At 39.5% G+C, this 24,164-nt stretch overlaps 2 protein-coding genes across 2 annotated transcripts; one reads left to right on the top strand and one right to left on the bottom strand.

Annotated features, from left to right (window-relative positions):
• Window positions 1-462: 462 nt before the first annotated feature.
• Window positions 463-13,821, top strand: chaf1a (chromatin assembly factor 1, subunit A (p150)). The gene is made up of 16 exons (XM_031749632.2): window positions 463-818; window positions 2,572-2,619; window positions 2,876-3,576; window positions 3,977-4,039; window positions 4,927-5,171; window positions 5,519-5,600; window positions 5,734-5,802; window positions 6,300-6,517; window positions 7,310-7,478; window positions 7,606-7,686; window positions 8,332-8,433; window positions 8,570-8,822; window positions 11,673-11,826; window positions 11,938-12,259; window positions 12,538-12,622; window positions 13,289-13,821. Exons 1-16 carry the CDS (start codon window positions 755-757, stop codon window positions 13,396-13,398), a joined length of 2,766 nt encoding a protein of 921 aa, XP_031605492.1. The 5' UTR covers window positions 463-754; the 3' UTR covers window positions 13,399-13,821.
• A 1,880-nt stretch (window positions 13,822-15,701) lies between these two features.
• ubxn6 (UBX domain protein 6) lies at window positions 15,702-23,813 on the bottom strand. Its single transcript, XM_031749625.2, has 11 exons — window positions 23,588-23,813; window positions 22,963-23,120; window positions 21,904-21,968; window positions 21,179-21,307; window positions 20,982-21,079; window positions 20,789-20,864; window positions 20,585-20,669; window positions 20,246-20,465; window positions 18,554-18,684; window positions 18,267-18,415; window positions 15,702-17,680 (listed from the first exon to the last, which is right to left on the bottom strand). Exons 1-11 carry the CDS (start codon window positions 23,668-23,670, stop codon window positions 17,555-17,557), a joined length of 1,320 nt encoding a protein of 439 aa, XP_031605485.1. The 5' UTR covers window positions 23,671-23,813; the 3' UTR covers window positions 15,702-17,554.
• Window positions 23,814-24,164: the final 351 nt, after the last annotated feature.

Raw genomic sequence — 24,164 nt, 5'->3', positions numbered from 1 at the left:
AAGTAGAGAAATGAAAACCTCATTAACATATTCATAAACATTTAGCAGCTTTCTTGACACAAAAAAACTGCTGGTCCGGGACACTGGGATACTCGGGAGTTTATACCGGCCCATTCTTTTATTTCACACAACATGGCAACCATGACTTCAGAAAGTCAAACTCTTCGGCCAATCACAGAGCCCGAATCATCAGCTACACTGGGCGTTCTTTGGTTCATAGCATCAGGTGTCCACTATGGAGTGGCCAGTGTCGGCATAATAAAGTTAAATTGGTTTTAGACCACTGAATGACATGAGAGAATAGACTTTTATTGTTACAGTTCACATCTTAAATACTATCAGACAGTGTCTAGAACTCTCTTTCTACCAAGAACTCGTAACTTTATAAAACGTGAACGGTAGCATAAACGTGCAGCGCAGTAGTACAAATCAAACAGCCCCTTGGCAGCCGGTAACTTCTTTTGGACCAATCAGTGAGGAGCATTGATGGAAGTAACAGGCTCCCGCCAATTCCGACTCAGGAGCGCGAGGCAGGCAGCAGGGTAAACCGGGGGAGCATGTAGGAGCTGTAGGAAGGAGTATGCGTTATGTTTTATGTGAAATAAATTAGATATACATGTCGTTTGAATAGCAGCACAATATTGGTTTGCTACCGCGGTGTATTTTCGGGTGTTAACGTGAACCTTGAGGGTATTTTGAAGTCGCTTTGTCGGAGAACACAGCTAACGACAGAAGCCCCGGGTTAGTGGTTGGGATGTTGGCGGCTGAAAACCCATCGGTGGAAGGACATTTGGCAGCATCGACTCCTCGTAGAAGAGGTAATGCTACGGCCCTGAATGCCATTACAGCACACATACGTTTACATGTATATCATAGACAAAGTACAGTTTTGTCTTAACTATGCACAGAGTTGACAAACTGACAAAACTGTCATTTGCGTACTATAAAGTTATCCAACGCTAAAAATAGTTTTATCTCGCGAGGCTATTTAATGTTAGGTAATGCCAATGGCACGAGACACACACGGATTGTTTTAAAAAAAATATACACTATTGTCTTGAATCATTCAAGTCTGCTATGTGCAGCTAACCTGCTACTTTGCTGTTCTAATGTCACTTAACGCCAATCCGAAATTCTTTAGAGTCAGATAACGTTTAAATTAGTTAAGCTAGGCTTCGGTTGGTCGGTATTTGTATCCATCCAACTCTAACTGGCAATTAAAGGCATTTAACCGAATGACAGTTGTATTTTTTTGCTCTACTTTGCAGCTCAAAGCTCTGCCTCAGGTGCTTAGCTAAAGCTGCTAGGCTAGATACTTAGCAGCAAACATGAAAGCCGGGGTCACAGTTAACGCGTCAAAGCTGCTCCCTTCCCTTCAGCTTTACACACATTGACGTTTTGAGGCTGCTGTAACTGTGTCGTGTTGTTACGACCATCCTCGGTTGTTATTTGGAGGTTTCAGCTCAGTGCTTCGGCAGGCAAAACTTAACTTGACAGACCCAACTGAGGCGCTTGCCCGGTGGACTCTACCGGGCCTTGTTGCACCGATGCATATGCCGGTTGGCGGGAGAGCCAGCCAAACATAGCTACTATACTCGGTGTAATGTTGTTGTTGCAGCGTATTGTGCCGTTAATACAGCACATTCAAGCGCTACTTTTACTCTCAGATAAATGCATTTAATGCCAATCGATTAGTATTGTTTTTCCGACTGTTGTTATGACACTAGTCAGTAAATGTTATTTTACTACAAGCAGAGTCTTAACACTAAAAAGCGGTTTAGTGGGTTTGCCAGTGTTTTGTTTTTTAAATGGATAAATATAATTTTTTGTGTGGGTATGGCTATTGTTAAAGATTTTATTGATGAATGCCAATATCGGTTCTGATAACGGGTCCACTTCTCCTAAAGTCTGATCACTCTGCTGGGAGTGGGGAGGGGGAAGTAGGCCTCAACAGGTTACCAGCATGAGTGTAACTGTTTTATTGTGTGTACATACGAAAAAACGTTAAACGCTGTGTTTTAAGTATTACTTGCAATAGCAGTCATTTTCCAAAGACAGCTGGGATAGGCTCCAAGATAGATAATGATACTTGGAAGTTTAAAACCTGTTCAGTATTTTTTTTTCAGTCCATCAAAACCATTTCAAGTGCCTTGATGTGACTGTTGTGAATTGGCACTGTATCAATACAACTGATTTGAATTGGAGCTTAGAAAGCAATTTATTTGCTTCTAAAAGGCACAGATGTTTCAAATATTCCAACTAATTACAGTCACTTGTCTTGAAGCTTATTAATTACTTTTGCCATTGGTGACATGTTTTTACATCACAAAACAGTGCTCCTAAACTGTTTCCACAGAAATTCCCTTTCTCTACTTAAAGATTTATCAGAAATAAATAAAGAATTGATAAAGTATTGCTGAAGTAAGTATTAATATTTATAAAATCTTATTATATAATTTTTTTTTCCTTCTTGTTGAGCACTTTCACTGGCGGGTTATTTAAAACAAATTAATATCATGAAGTGACATTTTACTTTAATTATCTTTTAATGTGTCTGTTTTCATTTTTCAGGCATGGATTGTAAGTCAAGTAACAATGCCAGCAAGAAACTTGTACAAGGTAAATGCAATGTTTAATTTTTACTTCTACATTTTGTGAAACATATTACCCTTGACAATGAGAAATGAGACAATGCAGATTAAATGTTTCATAATTTCTGTACTGTAAAATTATACTTTGCACTAACAGTGCCTGTTACTTACCTCTAGACTTTATGTATTACTTTTTCCCTCATCAATATATTGAATCAAAATTGTGTCTTGCATCATACACAGTGGTGCAGCTCCAAATGATCTGTATTTTCTTCTGTCTCCAGCCCGTCTTCCTTTCAAGCGCTTGAACCCTGAACCTAAAGAGAACCAGCCACCTAAGCGCCCCTGTGCCCATTCCTGCCCTGAACCTGAAGTCTCAGACAGGGAGAATGAGAATGCATCCTCTCCTCTTTCTGTGCGCAGTGGCCCACCTTTGGTTAACGGTCGTGGGCCACTTGATGGCTTCATAAGCCGCAGACGCGCCGCAACTTCAGATGAGAACATGATTATAGATCTGACTGAGGACAACACGTCATCTCCTTTAAAGCCCCTTGCATCATCTGCTTCAACCTCTCCCTGCGTTTCAGCAAAAGATAAGCATCACTGCAAAGACACAACGGCTTCGCCTGAGAAGTCCTGCAGTGCTAATGACGCTCCTAAAACGCAAACATTAGACTGTGTTGTAATCAACAATGATGATAAAGAAGAAGAAGAGAAGGAGGAGGAGGAAGAAGAAGAAGAAGAAGAGGAGGAGGAGGAAGAAGAAGAAGAGGAGGAAAAGGAGGAAAAGAACAACACCGCATCCATCTCTCAGCTTGACACAACACATGATTCTGACACTGAAGCAGAGGAGCTGAATGAGTCAGAAAATGTTTCTAGTTTGGGAAACCGGTCCATGCAGTCAGTTTCATCAGTCACCTCTCCGTCTGAAAGCTCGCCAGAAAAGTCCAAGACGGATGACCCTACACCCACTACTACACCTACAGTATGTACAGCACTCTGTGGCCCTGGTTTTTGTTGCAGCCCACATTGGGCGGTATATTACTACAAACGTGACATAATCAGTGTTCAAAGAGTTTGTTTTATAAAGTATCTGCACATATCACACAAAAAACAAGATTTCTATTCAGTGTTTGCTTCCTATCATCAATAGAGTGCTTTAATTTGATATTTACTCATGTAATGCATAACACTAAAGTACTAAACTATTAATAATTAACAGTGTTTTTATTGGGGGGGGGTAATCTTGGCTGTTAGTTCAGAAAAATGTCACTGTTAATTGAAGTAATTTGTATTTCTGGATACATTGTTAATATTTAAACATAGGCGCATTTGTGAAAGACAGGCAATGATCTTGAGCCATATTTCTTTTCTCTCACTAACAGGAGTCAAAGACCACCCCCAAGATACCAGCAGATCAAAAAAAGGTCAAAAGACGCTCATTGAAGGTAAAAAAATAAAATAAAATTGTTGCATTCGGTTTACTTTCAGTTAGGCTACGTTCACACTGCAGGCGAAAGCGCATCAAATCCGACTTTTTTGACCCTATGCGGCCCATATCCGATCATGGTATGACAGTGTGAACGGCACAAATCCGATATTTTCAAATCCGATCTGGGTCACTTTCGTATGTGGTACTGAATCCGATACATATCCGATGTTTTAGAAAGCGACTGCTGTTTGAACGGTCATGTCGCATTAAATCCGTCTTTTACGTCACTGACACAAGACAGACGCCAATTATCAGCGCCGGAGAAGCGCCCGAGAAGACATCGCGAACGCTTCCTGGCCATCCAGTGTAGATGTTAGTGAAACTGTTGGGAAGACAACGTGAACATTTTATTTGTACTGTATAATCTGCAGATTCTGACAGAAATCTGCAACTATCCTTTGAAGCACCGCTCCTCTCTAAAACAGCAATAAGGATAATTATTAGGTTATTTACATTATTATGTAAATAACAAAATAACTTAAAGCAAAAATTGGGAAACGTAAAGTCCGAAGTCTTTATATTAAGGGCCATCAGTCAAACAAAATTGTTTGCTCTGGGTCTAAACAGAGCGCGTTGTTTGTGACGTCTTCTTTTGCGCATGCGGGCCGCTTTGAGCGTTCACACTAGAGCGCGTTTGCTGTCGCGTTTTATTTGTAGTGTGAACAAGCAGACAAAAAAATCGGATTTGATCAAAAAATCGGAATTGAGCATTAAGGCCTGCAGTGTGAACGTAGCCTTATTTATTCATTCATTTATTTATTTATTTTGTGAGCCTTTTATGTGTCATATTTCTTCACCCACTTTATCACTTTTTCTACAAACTGATAACTATTTGCCATTTAGAGTTTACAGGAACAAGACGAGAGACTTAGGCTGCGACAGGAGAAGGAACGGCAGAAGGAAGAGGCCAAAGCTGCAAAAGAGAAAAAGAAAGAAGAAGCTCGGAAACTAAAGGAGGAACGAGAAAGGGAAAAACGGGAGAAAAAGGAGAAGGATGAACGAGAAAAACGGGAGAAAAAAGAGAAGGAGGAGAGGGAAAAGGCAGAGAGGCTAAAAGCAAAAGAGGAGCTGCGGAAATCCAAAATGGAGTAAGTAATGGATTATTGTTTTACATTGTAGTTGTCTATACTTTTCGCCACACCTGCAGTCATTTGAGAGACTTGCAGGTCAGCTGATGGAGGAATCTGAACAGTGAAAAAACTTTCATTGTTTCATGTGGTTGTAAAGATTTCTGTGTCCGCTGTGGCAGTGGAGCTGAAATGGAATGTGGTTTGGGTTATCCATATATTATTTATATTTCCCCCCTACACTCGCAGTCATTTAAGCAACATATAGGGCTGCTGATAGAGGAATCCAAAAAGTCTATTCATTCAATCTGAATTAAGTTTTATTTTTAAGTTTAGATTTGGTAAAATATCTTTAACATCTGCCATAGGGCCAAGCTGGAAGAAAAACGAAAGAAAGAGGAAGAGAAGCGAATGAAAGAAGAGGAGAAACGGTTGAAAGAAGAGAAGGATGTAAGTTTTTTTTGTTTGTTTGTTTGTTTGTGGGTTTTTTTTTTTTTTTGTTTTGTTTTTTGAGACAGTTATGTGCTCAGTATCTTGTTCTACATTCAAAATGAACCATTTGACTGTTCTGTTTTGGTTACAGCGCCTCAAAGCTGAGAAAGCAGAAATTACGCGGTTTCTACAAAAACCGAAGATCCAGCAGGCTCCAAAGGTTAGTAGATTTACTAACCTGACAAGAAAATTGATGGATGTCACATTTGAACTCTCATCTCTCCTTCAAAATCCGTATAGTTTCATAAAATGTCTTTTCTTTAAAACTGCACCCACATTAAATATTTACAGCAAGTATTGTTAAGACAAAAAGTGAGCAGTCTGCAGTGTATTTTCAATTAACTACTGTTACTTTGTATAACAAGCTCAGTGTATTCACGTTCAGTTATTTAAAAATCAGTGCCCATTATCCATTATCTACTCCTACATAATGTTTGTGTAATCAAAGCAAACCTGTTTCATACAGCTGCTACCTGATTTTCACTGCACTACAAACTTAAAGTATGTATTGTTAAAAATACAATACTAAAGGTAAATGCTGCTTAGAGAGTGAGCTGCCTTGGCGGAGGTTTGCATTCTTAGTGCTTCTTGTTTATATTGACTTCATGAACCTTCAGTAAAATAATTGCCATGTGTTTTCTTCCCTTGTCATTTCAGACACTTGCAGCTGCGTGCGGGAAATTTGCTCCCTTTGAGATCAAAGAAAACATGGCTCTGGCACCACTGTGCCGGGTTCAGTGTGAAGAGTCTGCGCTGGAGGAACTGGACCGATGTTTGTTGAATCCTGCTGATAACCGGAATGGACTGAAAGATTGGATTGGGCAAAAACCCAGACAGTCAGGACCCACAAAACCCAGACAGACCAACTCACTCAGGTGAGGCTGGAAATGGTGGTAATCCCAATTTAACTTTTGTTTTGTAAATCTATATACAGCAGCAGTAATCCCTTGCTCAGACTCCTTGGGCTGAGGCGGTCACATGAACTTGGTTATTAACTGCTTAAGTTAACCCAGGGTTTGTCAGTTTAGTTACGAGCATGTTGATTTGAAAGAGGTGGCCCAGTTGCAAACATGAACAGGCAGAACATCTAATTTTACAAAAGAAGTTAAAACTGTAATATTAGAAAAATATAAAAAAGTTAAATGCATAACATGGGCTGAAAGCAACACAGCTGCTTCTGAGCAGTACAAGTGTATTCATACTCAGGAAAAGTATTTTGAAGGCATTTTGGTTAGTTAGTCTGAACAAGATCTACTATATCAAAGTCAGCTGTAAAAAGTCAGGGGGAAAGGTGAAATGTTAACTATGCAGGTTTCTTCTTTCACACAGTCTCAGTGCCACATCTCTATAATACACAGATGAATTTAATGAACTATTAAATTAGTATTTTCCTAACCGGCCCTAAGATGGTTACAGTTTCTATTCTGCATCACTGGTGATGTCCAATGGTCTGACAATAAAGTATAAAAAGAAACATAATTCAAATATATGACCAAAGTCTAAAGTACAAATGGATTATATATTAATGCCTGTAGAACAATAAAATTGTTTTAAATTGGTTCTCATGTATCATTTTTATAAACTGAAAAAAAAAGATAATTAAAATAGTCCTCTCCTTTCTGTCCTAACTTCCTGTTTTTGTTGTGGGATTTTTCTTCCTCTCTCAGGGATTGTATAACAGTGGAAGGGCCAAAACCAGATAGTGTGCCGGACCGTAAACGTTATGGGCCCATGAAGCTTCTGCAGTTTCATGAGAATTACCGTCCAGCCTACTGGGGCACATGGAGCAAGAAGAGTTCACACATCTCACCTCGCTGCCCCTTTAGACAAGACAAGGTGAAACTTGTATTTGTAATTTTATTAATGTCTTCTGTTCATGCACCACCCCAGCGGTGAAAGTGCTTATGTGGGTTGGCAGTTTATGTGTAGCTGTAGTGATAGCAACTGTTCTCTACGACCATAGGGTTTACTTGACTATGAGGTGGACAGTGATGAAGAATGGGAGGAGGAAGAGCCAGGAGAGTCCCTGTCTCATAGTGAAGGGGTAAGTCTCCCCCCCCCCCCCAATTTAATAACTGATTTAGACACATGCAGACATATAAACATATAGGTATTACTGTTCGTCAAACAACACGGCCACATTTGTTTTTTCTTCTCTTTAAAATCATTGAAATGGACCCGTTTCAATCAGTCATGATTTATATAGAAATCACAGATTGTTGTCCCAAAGTTCTGGTGTGAAAACGAGTTCATCGTGTGTGTGTGTGTGTGTGTGTGTGCGTGTGTGTGCGTGTGCGTGCGTGCGTGCGTGCGTGCGCGTGTGTAACTGTGGGTGAGTTGACCTAAAAAGACCATCTTGTGATGTGATTGTTCAACCATGACACAATAAAATGTTGACTGTGAGCACTTGGACCACACCTAATGATTTTAAACTCAGTCATATGGTTTTTGATGTTTGTTTATCCAGTGCCATACTCATCAGCCCCTACCAAAGTATTCAAATCCATCTTAAATTATAGTTGACGTTACTGTATGCGTCTTCAGCCATGCCATGATTGTATGAAATGACAGCTATGCACGTTTCTTTTTACAAGGTGAAAACGATACCGGTTATGCTTTGTGGCTGGTAACAACTGTGACAGTGATTATTTTACTCGTTAGAAAGCTGTGAACTCTTGTTCACTTTTAGGAAGATGAGGAAGAGGGAGGAGAAGATGATGACGATGACGATGATGGATTCTTTGTTCCTCATGGCTACCTTTCAGAAGATGAAGGGGCACTGGAAGAAGAGGTATGAGTCGAATTACATTATTAGTTCCCTCTGTCACCTTACTGACAGAATTGTTTGACTCTTCTGGTTTCAAAATACTTTGACAAAGTTTCTTTTGGCGGTTCGCACAATTGATAATGCCCAATAAACCTCCCAGGATGGTGGTGACCTGGAAAAGCAGAAACTCCGTCAGAAACTGAAAGCAAGAGAGTGGGATGAGCTTATGTCCAGCAAGAAGAAGATGAAGGTGCTGGAGCCAGTGGTGAGGGGCTGCATCTGGGAGGGAGAAGCACCTGGCATTGAACTTTTACAGTCATATGCTGTGTGCTTGGTGGAGCCTTTACCCAAAGCAGACAACAGTCCCAGCCCAGAGGAGATGTCACTACTGAAGTCTCAGAGAGAAGAACAATGTAAGTGTCTGTCAGATGTTTTGCTTGCATGTGAAGTTTGAGATTGAAGAGCTGCCTGCTCCTCTTGTGATTAATTATGTAGTAAGTAAAATTTATTTATATAGCGCTTTTCACAGATAAAAATCACAAATAATGAAAATTAAAAAGAATGAAAATACAACTAATGATAATGTAAAACAATAAAATACATAAAAACAAAAAATGAGCTGACAGCAGAGTTCATGCTTGTGTTTATGGGTGCACGCTGCGTGAGATAACTGAGCAGAGGTGGGTCAAGTATCCAAAAATTGTACTCAAGTAAGAGCAGCATTAATTAAAAGTACTATTACTCAAGTAAAAGTGAAAAGTAGTTGTCCAAAATATTACTTGAGTTAAAAAAAAAAAAGAAGGTGAAAAAATTACTCAAGTACTGAGTAACTGTTTGTAATGTCGGATTTATTTATTTTTTTTATAAATAAATGTACAAATTTTAGTATTTTCAAATAGAATATATGTAAAAACATTAACAAAATAAGGCACAACAATTCTACTTTTGAGATTTTTGAGTTTTTCACAAAATACAGCTTTTTTTTTTTTTTTTTTTTTTTTTTTTTTAACAAATACAGTAAATAATAAATAAATGAACAGTGCAAACCATTTCCAGTGACAAGATATGCTATATACTTTATATTTACTTTTATTCCAAATGGCACAGCAGGCTCAGAAAAAATATTAGAATGAGGAAACTTCAACATGCGTACGTACATACAAGGCGGCTCACTACCATAAATTGTATGGGTGTGCATCTATCTGCATATTTAGCAAAAATATGCCATTTCTTTACTCCGTGATGGTTAAGCTTCAGCAGCAGTTCTCAAGGATCTTGCTGTGAAGCTGTAACTGTTTAGCAGTGGACAGGAGTCCTGCCTGATTAAAAAGGTCCCTCACAGGCTCCAGATGCAGGAAGAGCTGTATTGACTTTACCAGCTTCTGGATGTGAGGAAAGCTATGCAATATATCCATATTTCCAATGAATATACGTGAAAAGTACATCTCCAGCTTCCCTGCTTCTGGCTTCCTGACCCCATGGATCCAAAGAAGTCATCTTCATCGGATAGGCTACTGTTTGTACTGGCCTCATCCAACTTTGTGTCTAGGTGATGTCTGATGAACTTGAGACCTGTGGAAAGATATATGGTTTTCAAAAGAATTAGGTCTGGGCATTATTGTGCTGTATAGGATGTTTGCCATGAAAATTTGATCACACTGGAGATGTTTTTACTAACTACTAAAACAAAATCTTGTCATTCATAGCCCCAGCAGTTTGCGATGAATTCCAGATTACATTCAAAATCAGAACGTATGCAAGGCTAAGCAGTGCTGGCAAATAGTCTCCTTCAAAAAAAATGTTTAGCCTTTCCTCTTAGTTATAAACTTCTACACCTCATAATTGAAGTTCATTGAAGAAGGAGTCGGGACAAAAAGTCACTTGTTGAGAAAAGAAAAATATTAAAACAGCTTAATTACCAATGTAGTTTCTAGCAGAGAAAGGGAGTGATTCTGGAAATGCGCATCTTTTTTTTAATTATTATTATTATTATTTTTTTAATCATTTAATTTTTAATGTGGCTCAAGACTGTGATCCTATAACCCACAGGTGTCAAGCTCCAGTCCTCGAGGGTCAGTGTCCTGAAACTATTAAGCGTGTCCTTGCCACTACACACCAGAACAAAATTATGTCATTTGCAAGACTCTATAGTACTTGACTCCATGCTGAGGTGGCAATTCAGCTGTTTAATTCATGTGTGTTGGAGGATGGACACATCAAAAAGTTGCAGTACACTGACCATCGAGGAATTGAGCCCAACACAGCTGCTGTAACATAAGAATGACATCCACCTAACCACAGCTTAAAAAAAAAAAAAAAGAAAGAAATTTAGAGCAAACTTACCACGACGTTTCCTCAGGTTAGGTGTTGAGTTTTTGTTATGCTGAAATGTCGGTTTGTTTTGGCTTACACTGAAGACACCGTGTTATACAGCTGTTATTTTGTACTGCTTTTACGCGAAACATGCTTTGTACATGAGGGCAAGGGTGTTCATCCTCTTCAGTTCTAGATACATCTGCCATTTTTAAAAATGTGTTTTATATCTGGTCATGTGACTGCATGGCTACATGAATAATTGGTGAAAGAGTTACAGGTAACTCCAATGGTGGCATGTTCCATTATTAGTAGTAGTATTATCTAATGTTATTAGATATGTTATTAGATTAGAAATTAATTATTTTTAAAAAGTAACAAGTCAAATATTGCCAAATATAGCGGAGTAAAAGTAGCAATTCTTCTTCACAAATGTACTCAAGTAAAAAGTATGGTGTAATAAAGGTACTTTTCCCCAAAACTTATTCAAGTTAATGTAACGGAGTAAATGTAACTTATTACTACCCACCTCTGTAACTGAGATCTCAAATTCTGACCATACAGTAACCAGCATGTTACTGTAATTGCAATTGAGTACCAGCATAACATTTTTAGACTAGAGTTTCTAGAGTAAGCCTTCAAAATAAAAGCAGGAAAAATCGTCTGTTATCAATTATCTTCTCATGGATGGATGGTAAAACAGGAGGTGTAAAGTGTCTATATAAAGTCTTGCAAACTCTGGATCAACTTATTTTGGCAGCGGAATGGGTCATGGTCCTACGCTAGCCTAATATAGCTCAGCACTGTTGGCTTCCTTTTTTTCTTTTCTTTTTTTTTCCTTCAAGGAAATAAATCTTTTGATTTTTATGAGAAATTTATTTAAATTCTAATAAATGTATGTATTTATGACATCACAATGAATAACTCCCTAATATTCTCGTCTTGGACAGTACTCGGTAAGCTGCTGCCTCTTCTGCATGGCAATCTCAACAGTAGCAAAGTGATCATCAATGAGTTTCGGGAGTTTTGTCGCCAGGAGACCACCTCCTCATCTCCTCCTGTTCTGTCCAGCCCTCAGAACCCAGCAGAAAACATTCCCAGCAGGTAAAGCAATAGTTAGGGAACAGTAATTGTAATATGCAGTGTGAATGTTTATGTTTATATGGTGTAGTTGTATTGTCTTGAGATTTTTCCTTTCCCTCCTGCTTTGATCAGGATGCAGCTGCGACGCCTCATCAAGAACAATGCTGTTTATGAAAAGCGTTCAGCCCACAGGCGATGCTGCTGGTATGTGCACCATGAGGCTCTGTCCCGTTTTGGTCAGGAGGCTCTTCCAGTGCCCTGCCAATGGACCTACCTCACCACGGGAGCTCGAGAAGAACCCCGTGAAGAACCCCAGGCAGCCACAGGCTCTCAGGGCAACTCTCCCACAACTCCCCAGAGCTGCTCTACCACCCCTTCATCCTCTAACAAAAGGAAGAGCACAGGCAGCATGTCAATCACCAAGTTTATGAAGAGATGTAATGATCCTGAACAGGTAGGTAAAGGTGGAATGTGAGCGTTCTAATGTTTTGTTTTGTTTTTGTTTTAATATCATTATTATTATTATTATTATTATTATTATTATTATTATTATTATTATTATTATTATATATATATATATTTTTTTTTTTTTTTTGTGTGTGTTTTTTTAAGCCCTGTTTGCAGGACTGGTCTACATGAAATATCCACTTCACATTACCACTTTAAATATCATGTTACCAAACACGTGAAAGGATTTTCTTAAACTGACTGCAGCTTTTTACTGTTTACCAGACGGAAGCAATGGAGGCTGACGGTTTTCAAGCTGACACTGAGGATGATGATGAAGATGACTGTGTAATTATTTCTACCCAAAGTGGTAAGCTGCATAGGAAGATCATTATTATTTTTTTTAAACTTTACCTTTTAACTGTAATTTTCAACTTTAAGGTTTAAACCAAGATTCAACGACATCACAAGAAAATAATAGTGAATAAATGGATGTGAAAGTGTTCATTTTAAACAATCAAGTGAGGCCAGCATATATACGAGTAATTCCTGTGATGCAAAAGCTCAGAGTTCGGACTGCTGCAACTGCTCATTTTACTCTTAATTCTGTATAATGCCAATGAGAATGGCTCTTAACATAGTCATCTACTGTTCATACCTTTTTTTGGAGTAGCAGTCAATCAGAAGAAATTTTCCAGTAGTCTGTAGTTGGATTTTGATGGTAGTGATTGATTTTAACTTTTATTTCAGCTTCTGAAGTAGGGCATGTCAGAAAAGGTTTGAAAGTGGGTGAACTGAGGGGTACCACCAAGACCCAGTATAACATAAATGGGGATTGTTTTCAATTGTCAAGTATGGAAAATTACTGTGGAGTCAAAGAATAAAATTATGGAGCTAGAAATTAATAGCACAGTAGATCCACTTTGAGCCAAGCATTTAACCTAAGCTGTTTATTACAGTTTCCTATATTATTCAGTTTTAAAGTCTATGTATACATTTTAGACACCTAAATTAAATGTTATTATTTTTTTTTCAGGCCCTACAAAAGAGACATCCAGCGAGGGAGATGGTACAATGGAAATAACCCCCTCTGACACTGCTGCTCTCCCAACTGCAAGCTCTGCGTCTGCCCTCGACACTGTCTGAGTGCAGGACAGGCCGTCTTCACCCAGTCAGACTACCCCTTTTCCGCCTAGAAATTCCTGCTTGCTGGATCTGAACTCCACGGTGTGCCAGACAGAATGAAGTCTTCAAGTAAGATGAAGCACCTAAGATACGGGTAACTCGTAGCAGGTAAACTCTGCTCAGGATTGAGTTCCCTCTCAACTAATTCAGTTCAGTCAGTAGCCATCGGGCTGATAGCAGCTATCCCTAATATTGGTGACTGGTTTGAATAAGGACAGGCTTGACCAGTATTCCAGTATTCATTGATTAAATCTGATATTTGTGTTTAACGTGGGCCTCTAGAGGGGAAAGTGAATTTCTGCGGCACTGCTTTAGCTGCTGCTGCAGATTTGGGTTAAACAGGGAGAAAAGCAGAACACAAATGGCCTTTTTTTTTTTTTCTTTATCCCCGAGAAGCATCCAAGACATCAAGAACATTATTTACGGTTTTTGAAATGTTCAATACATCAAGTTGTGGATGTGATATTTTTTAATGTATATAGGTTACCAAAATGAGAAGGTTAAAGTCCATCTGTACATTTTCCTCTGATTTCCATAGGTTCATTTATTCTGCAACTTCTAAACCTGACAACTCACTGGAGTAGTTGCTAGATCTGTACTTGTACAGTTAGGTTCAGTGTCACAGTGTTTTATAAATATGTATTTTCTTTATTTTTCAAGAATACTTGAACAGGATAAATCCATTAAACATGAATAAAAGTACTGCACTTTTATATACAGTTTATTCCTCGTCTCTTTGGGATGTTTTGTTGTTCTATTAGTTGTTAGTAGAGCTCGGTAAAAAACTGGCAGCTGAGTTGTTACATGGAAGTAAATTCAGAAAATATTTGTCCCACAATGGGCAATTAAGTTTGACAGTTGATAAGTAATATATTAGTAATGCACATGTGTTACCTGAATCTTCTGTTACACAACATCCCAGGTGATCTCCTGAATTGACATCTAATGACTTTAGAGGGCAATTGAGTACAGTAAACTGTCATGTTTAAGAAACCAGTGTCAGGTGATTTAGGCTCACGTGGCTTTTATCCTGCTGGAAACTGTCATCACTGTTATACACTGTGGTCACAAAGTAATAAACATAGTCAGGAGTAATATAGAAGTTTATGCCAAATTCTGACTCTACCCTCTGAATGTTGCACCAGAAATTCACTCATCAGACCAGGCAACAGTTTTCCAATCTTCTGCTGACCATTTTGGTGTGCGAACTGTAGCATCAGTTTTCTGTTGTTAGCTGACTTGAGTCATACCCAGAGAGCCATCTGCTTCAAGGTTAGATGTGCATTCAGAAATGCTCTTGTGCATATCTTGGTTGTAATGAGTCGCTATTTGAGCAATCAGGCCATTCTCTGACATCACATCATCAACATATTTGCTGCGCACTGGATATTTTCTTTTTCGGATCATTCTTGGTACACGGTACATATGTTTGTGCTGAAAAATCACATAGAGCAGCTGTTTCTAAACTACTTAGAGCAACATCAGTAACATAAATCACCTTTTTTCTGAATACTGATACTGCAGTTCACCTTAGCCAATTAGAATTTGTATGATAAGGGATAGAACACCAGACTATGCCATACAGACAGCACTTGGTGACAGTGGGAGGGAAAAACTCACTTTTAACAGGAAGAGACCCAAAAGCAGGCTCAGGGAGAGGAAACCATCTACCTGGTTACAGCTGGCTAGGGGGGCTGAGGAGTATGAGCAGCTCTAATTTGGTTTAACCAGACTACATCCTCTTATTAGACTTTTAATGGATGTGTTGGTGGGGAGTTTCCCTCCTCTCAAATGGTAAACCATGTTAGATAGTGCCCCAGTCTTTTTTTTTTTTTTTTTTTTTTTAAACTAAATAACAGCAAAATAAGTCAAAAACAGGTTACCATCTTTAGAGACACTTTGTATTTCATCCAATTAACCCTTTAAAGCAGAACCATAAAATAATTGCCAGAAAACTCTAATTTTATGAAAATGGAGTGATTATTGAACTGTCTACATATATGAATTTTAAATTGTATCATTTGTTACAACAGGTTCTTTTCTTTTTGCAAGTCATTTTCTTTTTTTCTTTTTTTTTTCATAGGGAAAAAATCTGCAATAACACATTAAATATCATACACTTGGCTTTAAAGGGTCCAAATCTGAGAGTAGTAAATGGCTGGCTGCTAAACTAATTTCACATTTAAGGTATCAGCACGTCAAGATGTTACACACATTATGAAGGTTTGCAAATAAATACATGTCCAACACAAGAATAGAAAACATTTCTTATTCCAAAGACAACTTTTATTTATTTATTTTTAAAACAAACTTCTGTTTGTTAAAAGTTAAGAGGCTTTGCAAGCGATCGTTATAACAGGCAGCTTAAAAAGCAACAGAACACCACTCTGAAGGAAACATCTGGACAGATCACAACTGCTCACTTAATTATTTCATACTGTTATGGTGCTAATGAAAGATCTACATCCCTTTTATGCAATACCTGCGGACAAGCTTTAGACTGCAGAAATGTTTCTTTTGGCTGATTCAACCTGGGCTGTGCATGAAATAGTGGACATCAGTTCGTTTCCCCATCACCCAGTTTTAATTTGTGTGTTCAGTGTGCCACAGATTAAAAGTACTGACAATTATTAGCAAAATAAGAGGGGAAAAAGACAATATCCCCTAACCTTACATAATTGTGTAAGTTTCCCTTGGGATGCATGGAAATGGTAAGAGGTAGGTTGTTGTCATCTTAACCAACCACTACAAGGAGAAAGTAATTAGGTTTTAAAGTTCTACTTGGTAAACGCTCATGTACAGCAAAACCAAAATAAACGTATGCAGCTTGAATAAACTTTGCAACTTCAGTCTCTTGCAACTTGAGGTTGTCACTGGATTCAGTTCAGACAGTTGGTATTTTGAGGCGTTTTCATGTACTCAGACCCTTTTTATGTGGAGAAAAATAAGTGTTTGATGCAAACAAATACAAAAATAATTAACCACCATTTTCAATACAACAGAAATCCATGCTGCCAGAAATTTGGCCATCTCCATGCCAGGGCGGAGTTGGTTACATAAAACTTCAACATAAAATTCAAACATTAATCATTTAACTGTGAACAATGTAATATTAGGTGTTTAGGCCCCTCCCTACTCCCCAAAATATCCTTCATTGTTACAAACTTACAAAATACTTGATTCCAGTACTAGAATTGCCTTCACATTGTCACCACATGGCTGACACAATTATAAAACTATATATATGGGCCTCATGTTTTTAATTTTTTAAGGTTTACCCCTCCGTTTTTTGTTTTATCAACATAAATTTTAAAATTATCCAAAATAAAAACTTTGATTTATGAATTCTGATTTAGGCTCATGCTCATACTGAAGCAACAACAAAAGACAATCTGTGTTGTAACACCAAGGAGTGCAAGGCCACTCCGGAGCAGGGCAACAGAAGCTTATGTATGTTTTCAGCAATAAAGCCAGACTCGTATCACATCAAATCAGTTAACAGACTACACTGAGCTAATTTCGAACACTGCCAAACAAAGCACAGAGCATTTCAAGTCTGAAGTAAAGCCAGTGCACTGACACCCAGCAGCCTTAAAAAAAAAAAAAACCCAGGAGCTGCTGAAGCAGCTGAGATACTTGACGTGATTCAACAACAGTATCTTGAACTGTCTTTGCTATTTATTTTCTTCTAAAGGGGAGGAAGTGGTGACACAGTTAAAACAAGGTCTCAACATGCTTTGAAAACTCTACCTGACTGACTTGGGTAGAACAGGAAAGACTGCAGCTGCAGAGTCTGTTTACTACACAGCATGTACATTCAGGATGCAAAAAGCCCCAAAACCACCATGTGCTCTTGCTTTGTCCTTCCATCTGTCAGCAGTGCTTCCTTCAACATGTCCTGCTGAAGCAGGCTGTGTTGTGACCTCATCCCCATGGGGAGATTATGCTCAGCCCAACAAATATATTAGGGTGACATTACCCCTAATCTATCACTGCTACAGACTTAGGTTAGAGTTTGCAAAAATAAATGTGTCACTAGTAAAGAGCCGAATTCACCCCAGTAGTGTGAGAGGAAAGAGGGAGGTAGAGGGGAGGGTTTGGGAGAGTGTACTCCTGCTCAGCTCAGGCTCCGAATGTTTTCCAGCAGTTCCGGTTTGAGGAGAGTGGGGCTCTTTCCACCTGCAGCTGCAATATCAGCCTGCACAGCTGCATCCCAGGCAAACGTGAGCAGCGCAGCAGGGACCTAAAATATAAGGGAAGTCAGTACAATACAGATTATTTTTGTTTAAAAGGGAGAAAATTAGTAGTTGAAATGTAAATGTGACACTTCAAATCAAAATCAAATCACTTTTATTGTCACGTCACATGTGCAGGTACACTAATACAGTACATGCGAGTGAAATTCTTGTGTGCGAGCTTCACAAGCAACAGAGTTGTGCAAAAATACAATAACGTAAAACGAGCAAAATATAAGAATGGCTAAATCTGAGTGTAATAAATATATGTACAATATAAGATTGTATGCATTACTGGATGTGTATACTAAATATGTTATACTAAATACTTTACCTCAACTTCAATATTACCCGACTAAAAATGACCTCAAACATTCACTCTGTTCTAAAAATTCGCCACAAACTAAAACCTGAATTAAAACCCCTGCTCTGTGCTGTGGGTTTTAACATTGAAGTTTGTTTTCATTCTCCCAGTGTCCACATTCATCAGAAAGAAATACTAAATACAGTGTTAAGTGTTAGGGCAACAATGGGACTGACAAAAAAAATTAATCCACAGGCCGGTTTGCCAAGTAGATTCTGATTTCAACCCACCAAGCTGCACTCTGCAAGAGCAATGTCTTCAGATTCTTGTAGTTTTTGACCTCCAGGAGCAATCAGTTCAAAGGGCTGCCAACCATCCACCAGAGACTCCCGCATGAATGAAAACAGCACAGGCATCCGGTCCCAGGCATAAAATGTTCCTTAGAGGGTCACAAATCATGAGCAGTTGTGTCGACAATGCCAACAAAACTACAATGTGTAGGATTTTTCAGAGTAAAATGCTTTTTGTTTACTCAATTTGATTTAATCTTGAAGTAAATTTTAAATTGTGGCTTCACCTTGTAGCAGGTTTCCATCAGGCAGTCTCACCCTGAGCAGGGTGTAGTTGTATTTCCTCCTCTCCCTCTGTTCCTCCTTCTCCCTCATGGCTTTAGTGCGCAGCATGGCATTCTTCTCTACTAACTCACTCCTGAGAAAAGCACAAGGGACTCATTCGCTGATAGACAAACACTAGTAAACCAGGGAAACTTTTGTAGCTAGAGGCACATGACACACCCAGAGGCGATATAAAGCACATCAGCATTAAATCATCCATCATTCTTGGGTGTGCTGTTGATAGTGGAAAGCTAGAGTTAAATACTACCATACAACCCAGAACAACTAAGTTTTTATTTTTAAATAATTTCAGTGCTGCAGTCGTTTAAAAAAAGGTGTTAGTTCACCATCTGTGACTCAGTTGTTTTCAATACTCATCACTGTCCTCATCACATGTAACACAGTATGTGTGTGTTATGTGGTGAGCAAACCCTGGTGAAAAGTTGAGCTGCGCATTCATGCTAACCTGCTGACTCATCTCTAAAATGCAAAGCTAGAAATTCACAATCCATAAGCCCAGAATTTATAACCTTACGCGTAAGCATTACATTATGACCAGTAACGGGTAAAGTGAATAACACCAATTATGTCTTCATCTTGGACCACATCTATCAAAAGTGGTCCAAGGAATGAACAGGGGTGAATCAGCAGCGGGTCATAGACTCACTGATGCACATGGGGAACAAAGGCCAGGCCATGAGGTGTTCTCTAACAGATGAGAAACAATAGCTCAAATTGCTGAAAAGGTTAATGCTGGTTCTGATAGATGTACGGATACACAGTGCATTACAGTTTGTTGCATATAGTGCTGCACACAGTCAGGGTGCCCATGCCTCACCTGTACACCATTGGAAGTGTCAAAAAATGGGCAGGTGAGCATCAGAAGTGGAGCACTGAGTAATGAAACATAGGGGCCTGGTCTGATGAATCAAATTTTCTTGAACAATGTTTTGCTGTGGAACCCTGGGTCCTGCCACCCATGTGGATGTTACTTTGACATGTACCATCTACCAAAGCATTGCCGCAGGCCATGTACACCCTTTCATGGCAACAGTATTCCCTGATGGCTGTGCCCTCTTACCCCCATGTCTCAGTCTAATCGAGCATCTGTGGAATGTGCTGGACAAATAAATCCGATCCATAGAGGACCCACCTCAGAATTTACAAGACCTAAAGGATCTGTCGCTTTACATCATGTTGCAAAGTTATGAGAACTACTGATCCATCGAGGGGTCACTGTCTACTGCACACATCCAGGAGACCGTCACTGTCTCCTCTGAATCTTCTTTACTTGGTTACTCAAACTTGGCAACCATGTGGAACAAATATAACCAAAACCTAGTTTGATCACAAGCATATTTAGGAGCAAACGGTTTCTTGGGGTTCTTTTACAGCAGTCTTGTGGGATAAATTCAGACAGGGATGAAGTTTCTCTAACCACACTGTCACAGATAAATTGCAAATCCTATGAGCCAAATATTGATCTTTACTCCATTTCACTGGAACTGCTACCACAGCGAGTGAAATCAAGTAATTGATCTGAATGTACAGACAATTCATTAAAGAAAAGAGAGACAACATTCCTCTACCATCTAACTAGAATTTATAGCTGACTTGAATTAGATCCATTTTTTGGATTGAAAGTGAGTCTGTACCTCTGCTGTTGCTCCCTTTTGAGCTCCTCCGCCGTAAGGTTGTAGAACTCTGGCGGCAGCTCAAAGCGTTGAGCGTTAGGGGACGGCCTGAAAGCTTGAGGCTGCCTGTCCAGCTGCGCTCTGACCGGCTCGCCTCTCTGAAGACGATCCCTCCTCTCCTTCATCAGCTCCAGGGCATCGGGGCTCTGCTCTGGCAACACCAGGAACTCCTCTTCCTCCTCTGATCTCCATGAAAGGTGGGCACACGTTAAAAAGATGTAAAGACTGAATGATGCATAAATGAAAATCACTGGCAGGTGAGCAGACACATACTGCTCATAAATATCACTATTCATTTACCTTGGCCCTCTATGGGAAGCATCACACTTGTAAAGCCCAGAGCCTGCAGGAACTCCCTGCTGCCCTCCACAGACTTTACTTTCTCCTGAAATAACACAAGGAATCTTATAAGACATGCAAAATTATCTTGTTTTCTTAGAGAGATCCCATGAAGTGTGCTATAAATAATTAGTCTTTATCCAGTAGGCGAGGAACGTTACACACCTGAAACACTTTGTTGCTGAGTTTAATTTTCCTGTATTTCTCTTCTGTGGGGTTCTTGCATATATTTTCAACATATCTGGAAACAAAACAATGACAACAAAAAAACCTTTGATGTCTAGAACAGATATTCAAAATCTGTGACAACAGCACAAAACATTTACATATGTAATTAACATAACCATCAGCGTCTTACTTGCTTATGATGTCCACCGCAGCCTTCACTTTCTCTCTGTCTTTGTTAAATGTGTGCATCATCATAACCGACGCCTCGACTTCATCTTCTTCAAACCGCTGCAGTCAAAAATGGCAGGTTTATCAAAAGCACCAACGAGATTAGCATTCAGTCTGACTGCACACACGTTATAACTGAACCAACATCCTCAGACATACCATTAAAATGGCCTCTTTAATGTGTACTTCCCTCTCGCTCTTGGTTAATGTGGCTCCAGTTAGTGGACAGATGAAATAGACGCCTGATACTGAGAGAAGGGTGGGATCTTTCACTGGCACTTTGGAGCCCTGGGAGGAAAATGTCATTCAGTGTTGTTAGATTCAGCGATGAAATTTTCATCCACACCAACAGGCCACCGCTATTACTCTGAATTTAATACAGCTCACATGAATAGCTGGCTCCTTTTCTCATATTCTCAATTAGGCCTCACTACCACTGACAAGCATAAAGGGTTTTTTATGCATATAAAAAAAAAATTGGTGCCCATAAAAAAAAGAAAGTTCTGGCTTTTCAACTAAAGAAAACCACCAGGATTGTGATAAAAACATTTTACTACTGAACAGGTTTAAGGTAAATAAGGGAAGACTAAAACAAAAGCCCAGTGTCTGGCTGGAGAAAGTCACCTACTTTCCAATATTATGAAACTGACATTGAGATGAACAGCTGTCTGCACCTATGCTGCCCTTTTCAACACTAGACACTGTATGATAGGCTGTGTATAAACAGGAATATTCACTTTAATCAGCCGTGAAAACAGCTTATCAGGAATACTGTCTTCTTCAAAGTGAAAGAAAAAATGGAAATATTTTATGAAGTTAAGCACAGTCGATGTGAACCAAAATTAGCATGAAAATTGTGTCACAATTCTGGTTTATACACTTACCTCTGCTGCAGCTGCCTTTTCTTTTTCAGCAAGTGCAGCTGCCTCGGCCTCGAGTTCTCTTTTTACTGCAAGCACGTGTAGAAAACAACCGTCATAACCAGAATATATTTGCTTCATCAGTGTAAAACAGTATCTAATCATATCTACTTTCCGTGGACTTCACAGGTTTAGCATCTTAACATAAACATAAAGATTATGTACTTGACACATTTTTTCCCATGAATACAAAAACAATGATTTTTAAAAATAAATACTTCTTTGATTCAGGGACGTTTTGCTACCTCAAGTGGAGGAATTTAAATATCTGAGAAGGAAGCAAGAGACTGACAGACTTCTGCAGTGATGCAGGGTGAAGAGAGAGCTGATCAGTGGTCACAAGTTCTGGGTAATGACTAAAAGAATGACACTGTGGATGCACACCTTGGACAGTAGTTTTCTCCGAAGGGTAGCTGGCCTCTCCCTTAGAGACAGGGTGAGGAGTTGATTTGTGAGGGAATCAGAGTAGAGCTGCTCCAAACAACTGAGGTTGTTCGGGGATCTGACTAGTACGCCTCCTAGGTGAGGTGTTCTGGGCATGTCCTACTGGGAGAAGGCCCCAGGTAACACGCTGGACATGCTGAAAAGATTGTATCTCTCAGCTGACCTGGGAACACCTGTGTTCCCCCTAAATGAGCTGGAGGAAGTGGCTGGGGGGAAGAGTCTGGGCTTCTCTGCTTAGGCTGCTGCCCTTACTACCCGGCCTCCGTTAAACAGCAGAAAATGAATGGATGGGTGACTTCTTTGATGATGTGGTTTTTCAGAGGTAATAAATGTTTCTGGTGTCTGTTCTTCCATAGATGTACTGGATATATTACAGTAGCAGATAATAAATTTAGAAGATATGACTTTTTTTTAACCAGATCAACTGTAATAATCTGTAGAGTGCTTCAGAGTCTAAAACATGTTTAAATACCCACAACTGAATTATCCTAATACCCACAACTGAAACAAGGAGGCTGACGTTCATCTGTGTTTGAACTGAGACACCGCCTGGTGTAATAACAGGGCTGCATGTCTCACCCTGGGTCCTAATGGCGTCCTGGGAGGTGTGAACCTTCGGCTTCTGATGCTGTTCAATCCTGGCCAAGGCTGCAGCTCCAGCCCTCTGGGCTCCTTCACTGGGGGCATGCCGATCGTGCTTGCCACTGGATCTACCCTGCACCACCTCAGGCTTGGCACTGTAGGGTTATTAGGAGAGAAACAGCACTATAAGAGGAGACGTGTTGTGGCTTCACAGTAGGAAGAAGACAGTGCTAAGCTAAGTAGCAACGACAACAGTACAAATACGTCAGAATCACAGCAGCTCTGCTTCCTGTTGAGAAGCAGGTTTGCTTAGTCCTTTATCTAAACAAGCTTGTGCAGGGATTAACTGTTAGTCAGGTTACCCTGAAATTATACAGTCGCCTCCCGCCGTGCTCAAGATTATATAACAGTTAGCCGTTTGACGCACAACCGTGAGAAAAACACACACAAATTAGCACTGTTGTGGTTAGCTTCAACACATGGGGAGACGGAAAAGCGGTACTCATTACTGACCAGCTGTCAGCTATGAGATAAGCCCGTTTAGCCGATGTTAAATAGCTATCTGTACGGCTAGCTTTGCTTAGCGCTGTAGCAGCTGAGAAAAGAAAAGTTTGTTATTTGCCTGGTGTCTTCCGTTAGTTTCTTCCCGGGTCCCGCGGATTTAAATTTGATGTCTTTCTTAATGTCATCGAAAAACTTCTTCATTTTCTGTAGCTGCACAAAAATCTGACCACCAGGGAAAAACAAACAGATGGGCAGCACCCAGCCTGGTTTTAGCGAGGAAGAGGAGGACCACAACAAAATTGTTTCAAATGAGAACAAACTGCTTCCGCCTCATCAGGAGAGACGGTCGCCCCCTCGTGGTTGAACTCAGAAGTGAAAGTCCAACCATTCCAGATCAGTGGTTCGTGTTTTACAAGGCAACTTTTTTATAATTGACCTTTTTTTTTTCTTTTGTTTGTTTACATGTACTTCCATGTTCTCAGAAATTTGTGCATATTACCCTAGTATTGACTGGCTCAAAGGTCAGCACAGAAATTGGTTTGTGTTGATTATCGTTTTAAAATTAAGTGTTTTAATCTTACAATTAGATTTAGAACTAGTCTATTAACAGACTATTGTGGCTATTTTTTCAGATCAATGAACTGAACTGAAATGAGTATACAGTATCAGCTGGGTGCTGCTGATAATCATCCAGT

Source organism: Oreochromis aureus, linkage group 23, assembly GCF_013358895.1.
Source record: "Oreochromis aureus strain Israel breed Guangdong linkage group 23, ZZ_aureus, whole genome shotgun sequence".
Lineage (NCBI taxonomy): Eukaryota > Metazoa > Chordata > Actinopteri > Cichliformes > Cichlidae > Oreochromis > Oreochromis aureus.
Note: the sequence above shows the minus strand (reverse complement) of the source record. Positions and strands in the feature narration are given on the sequence as shown.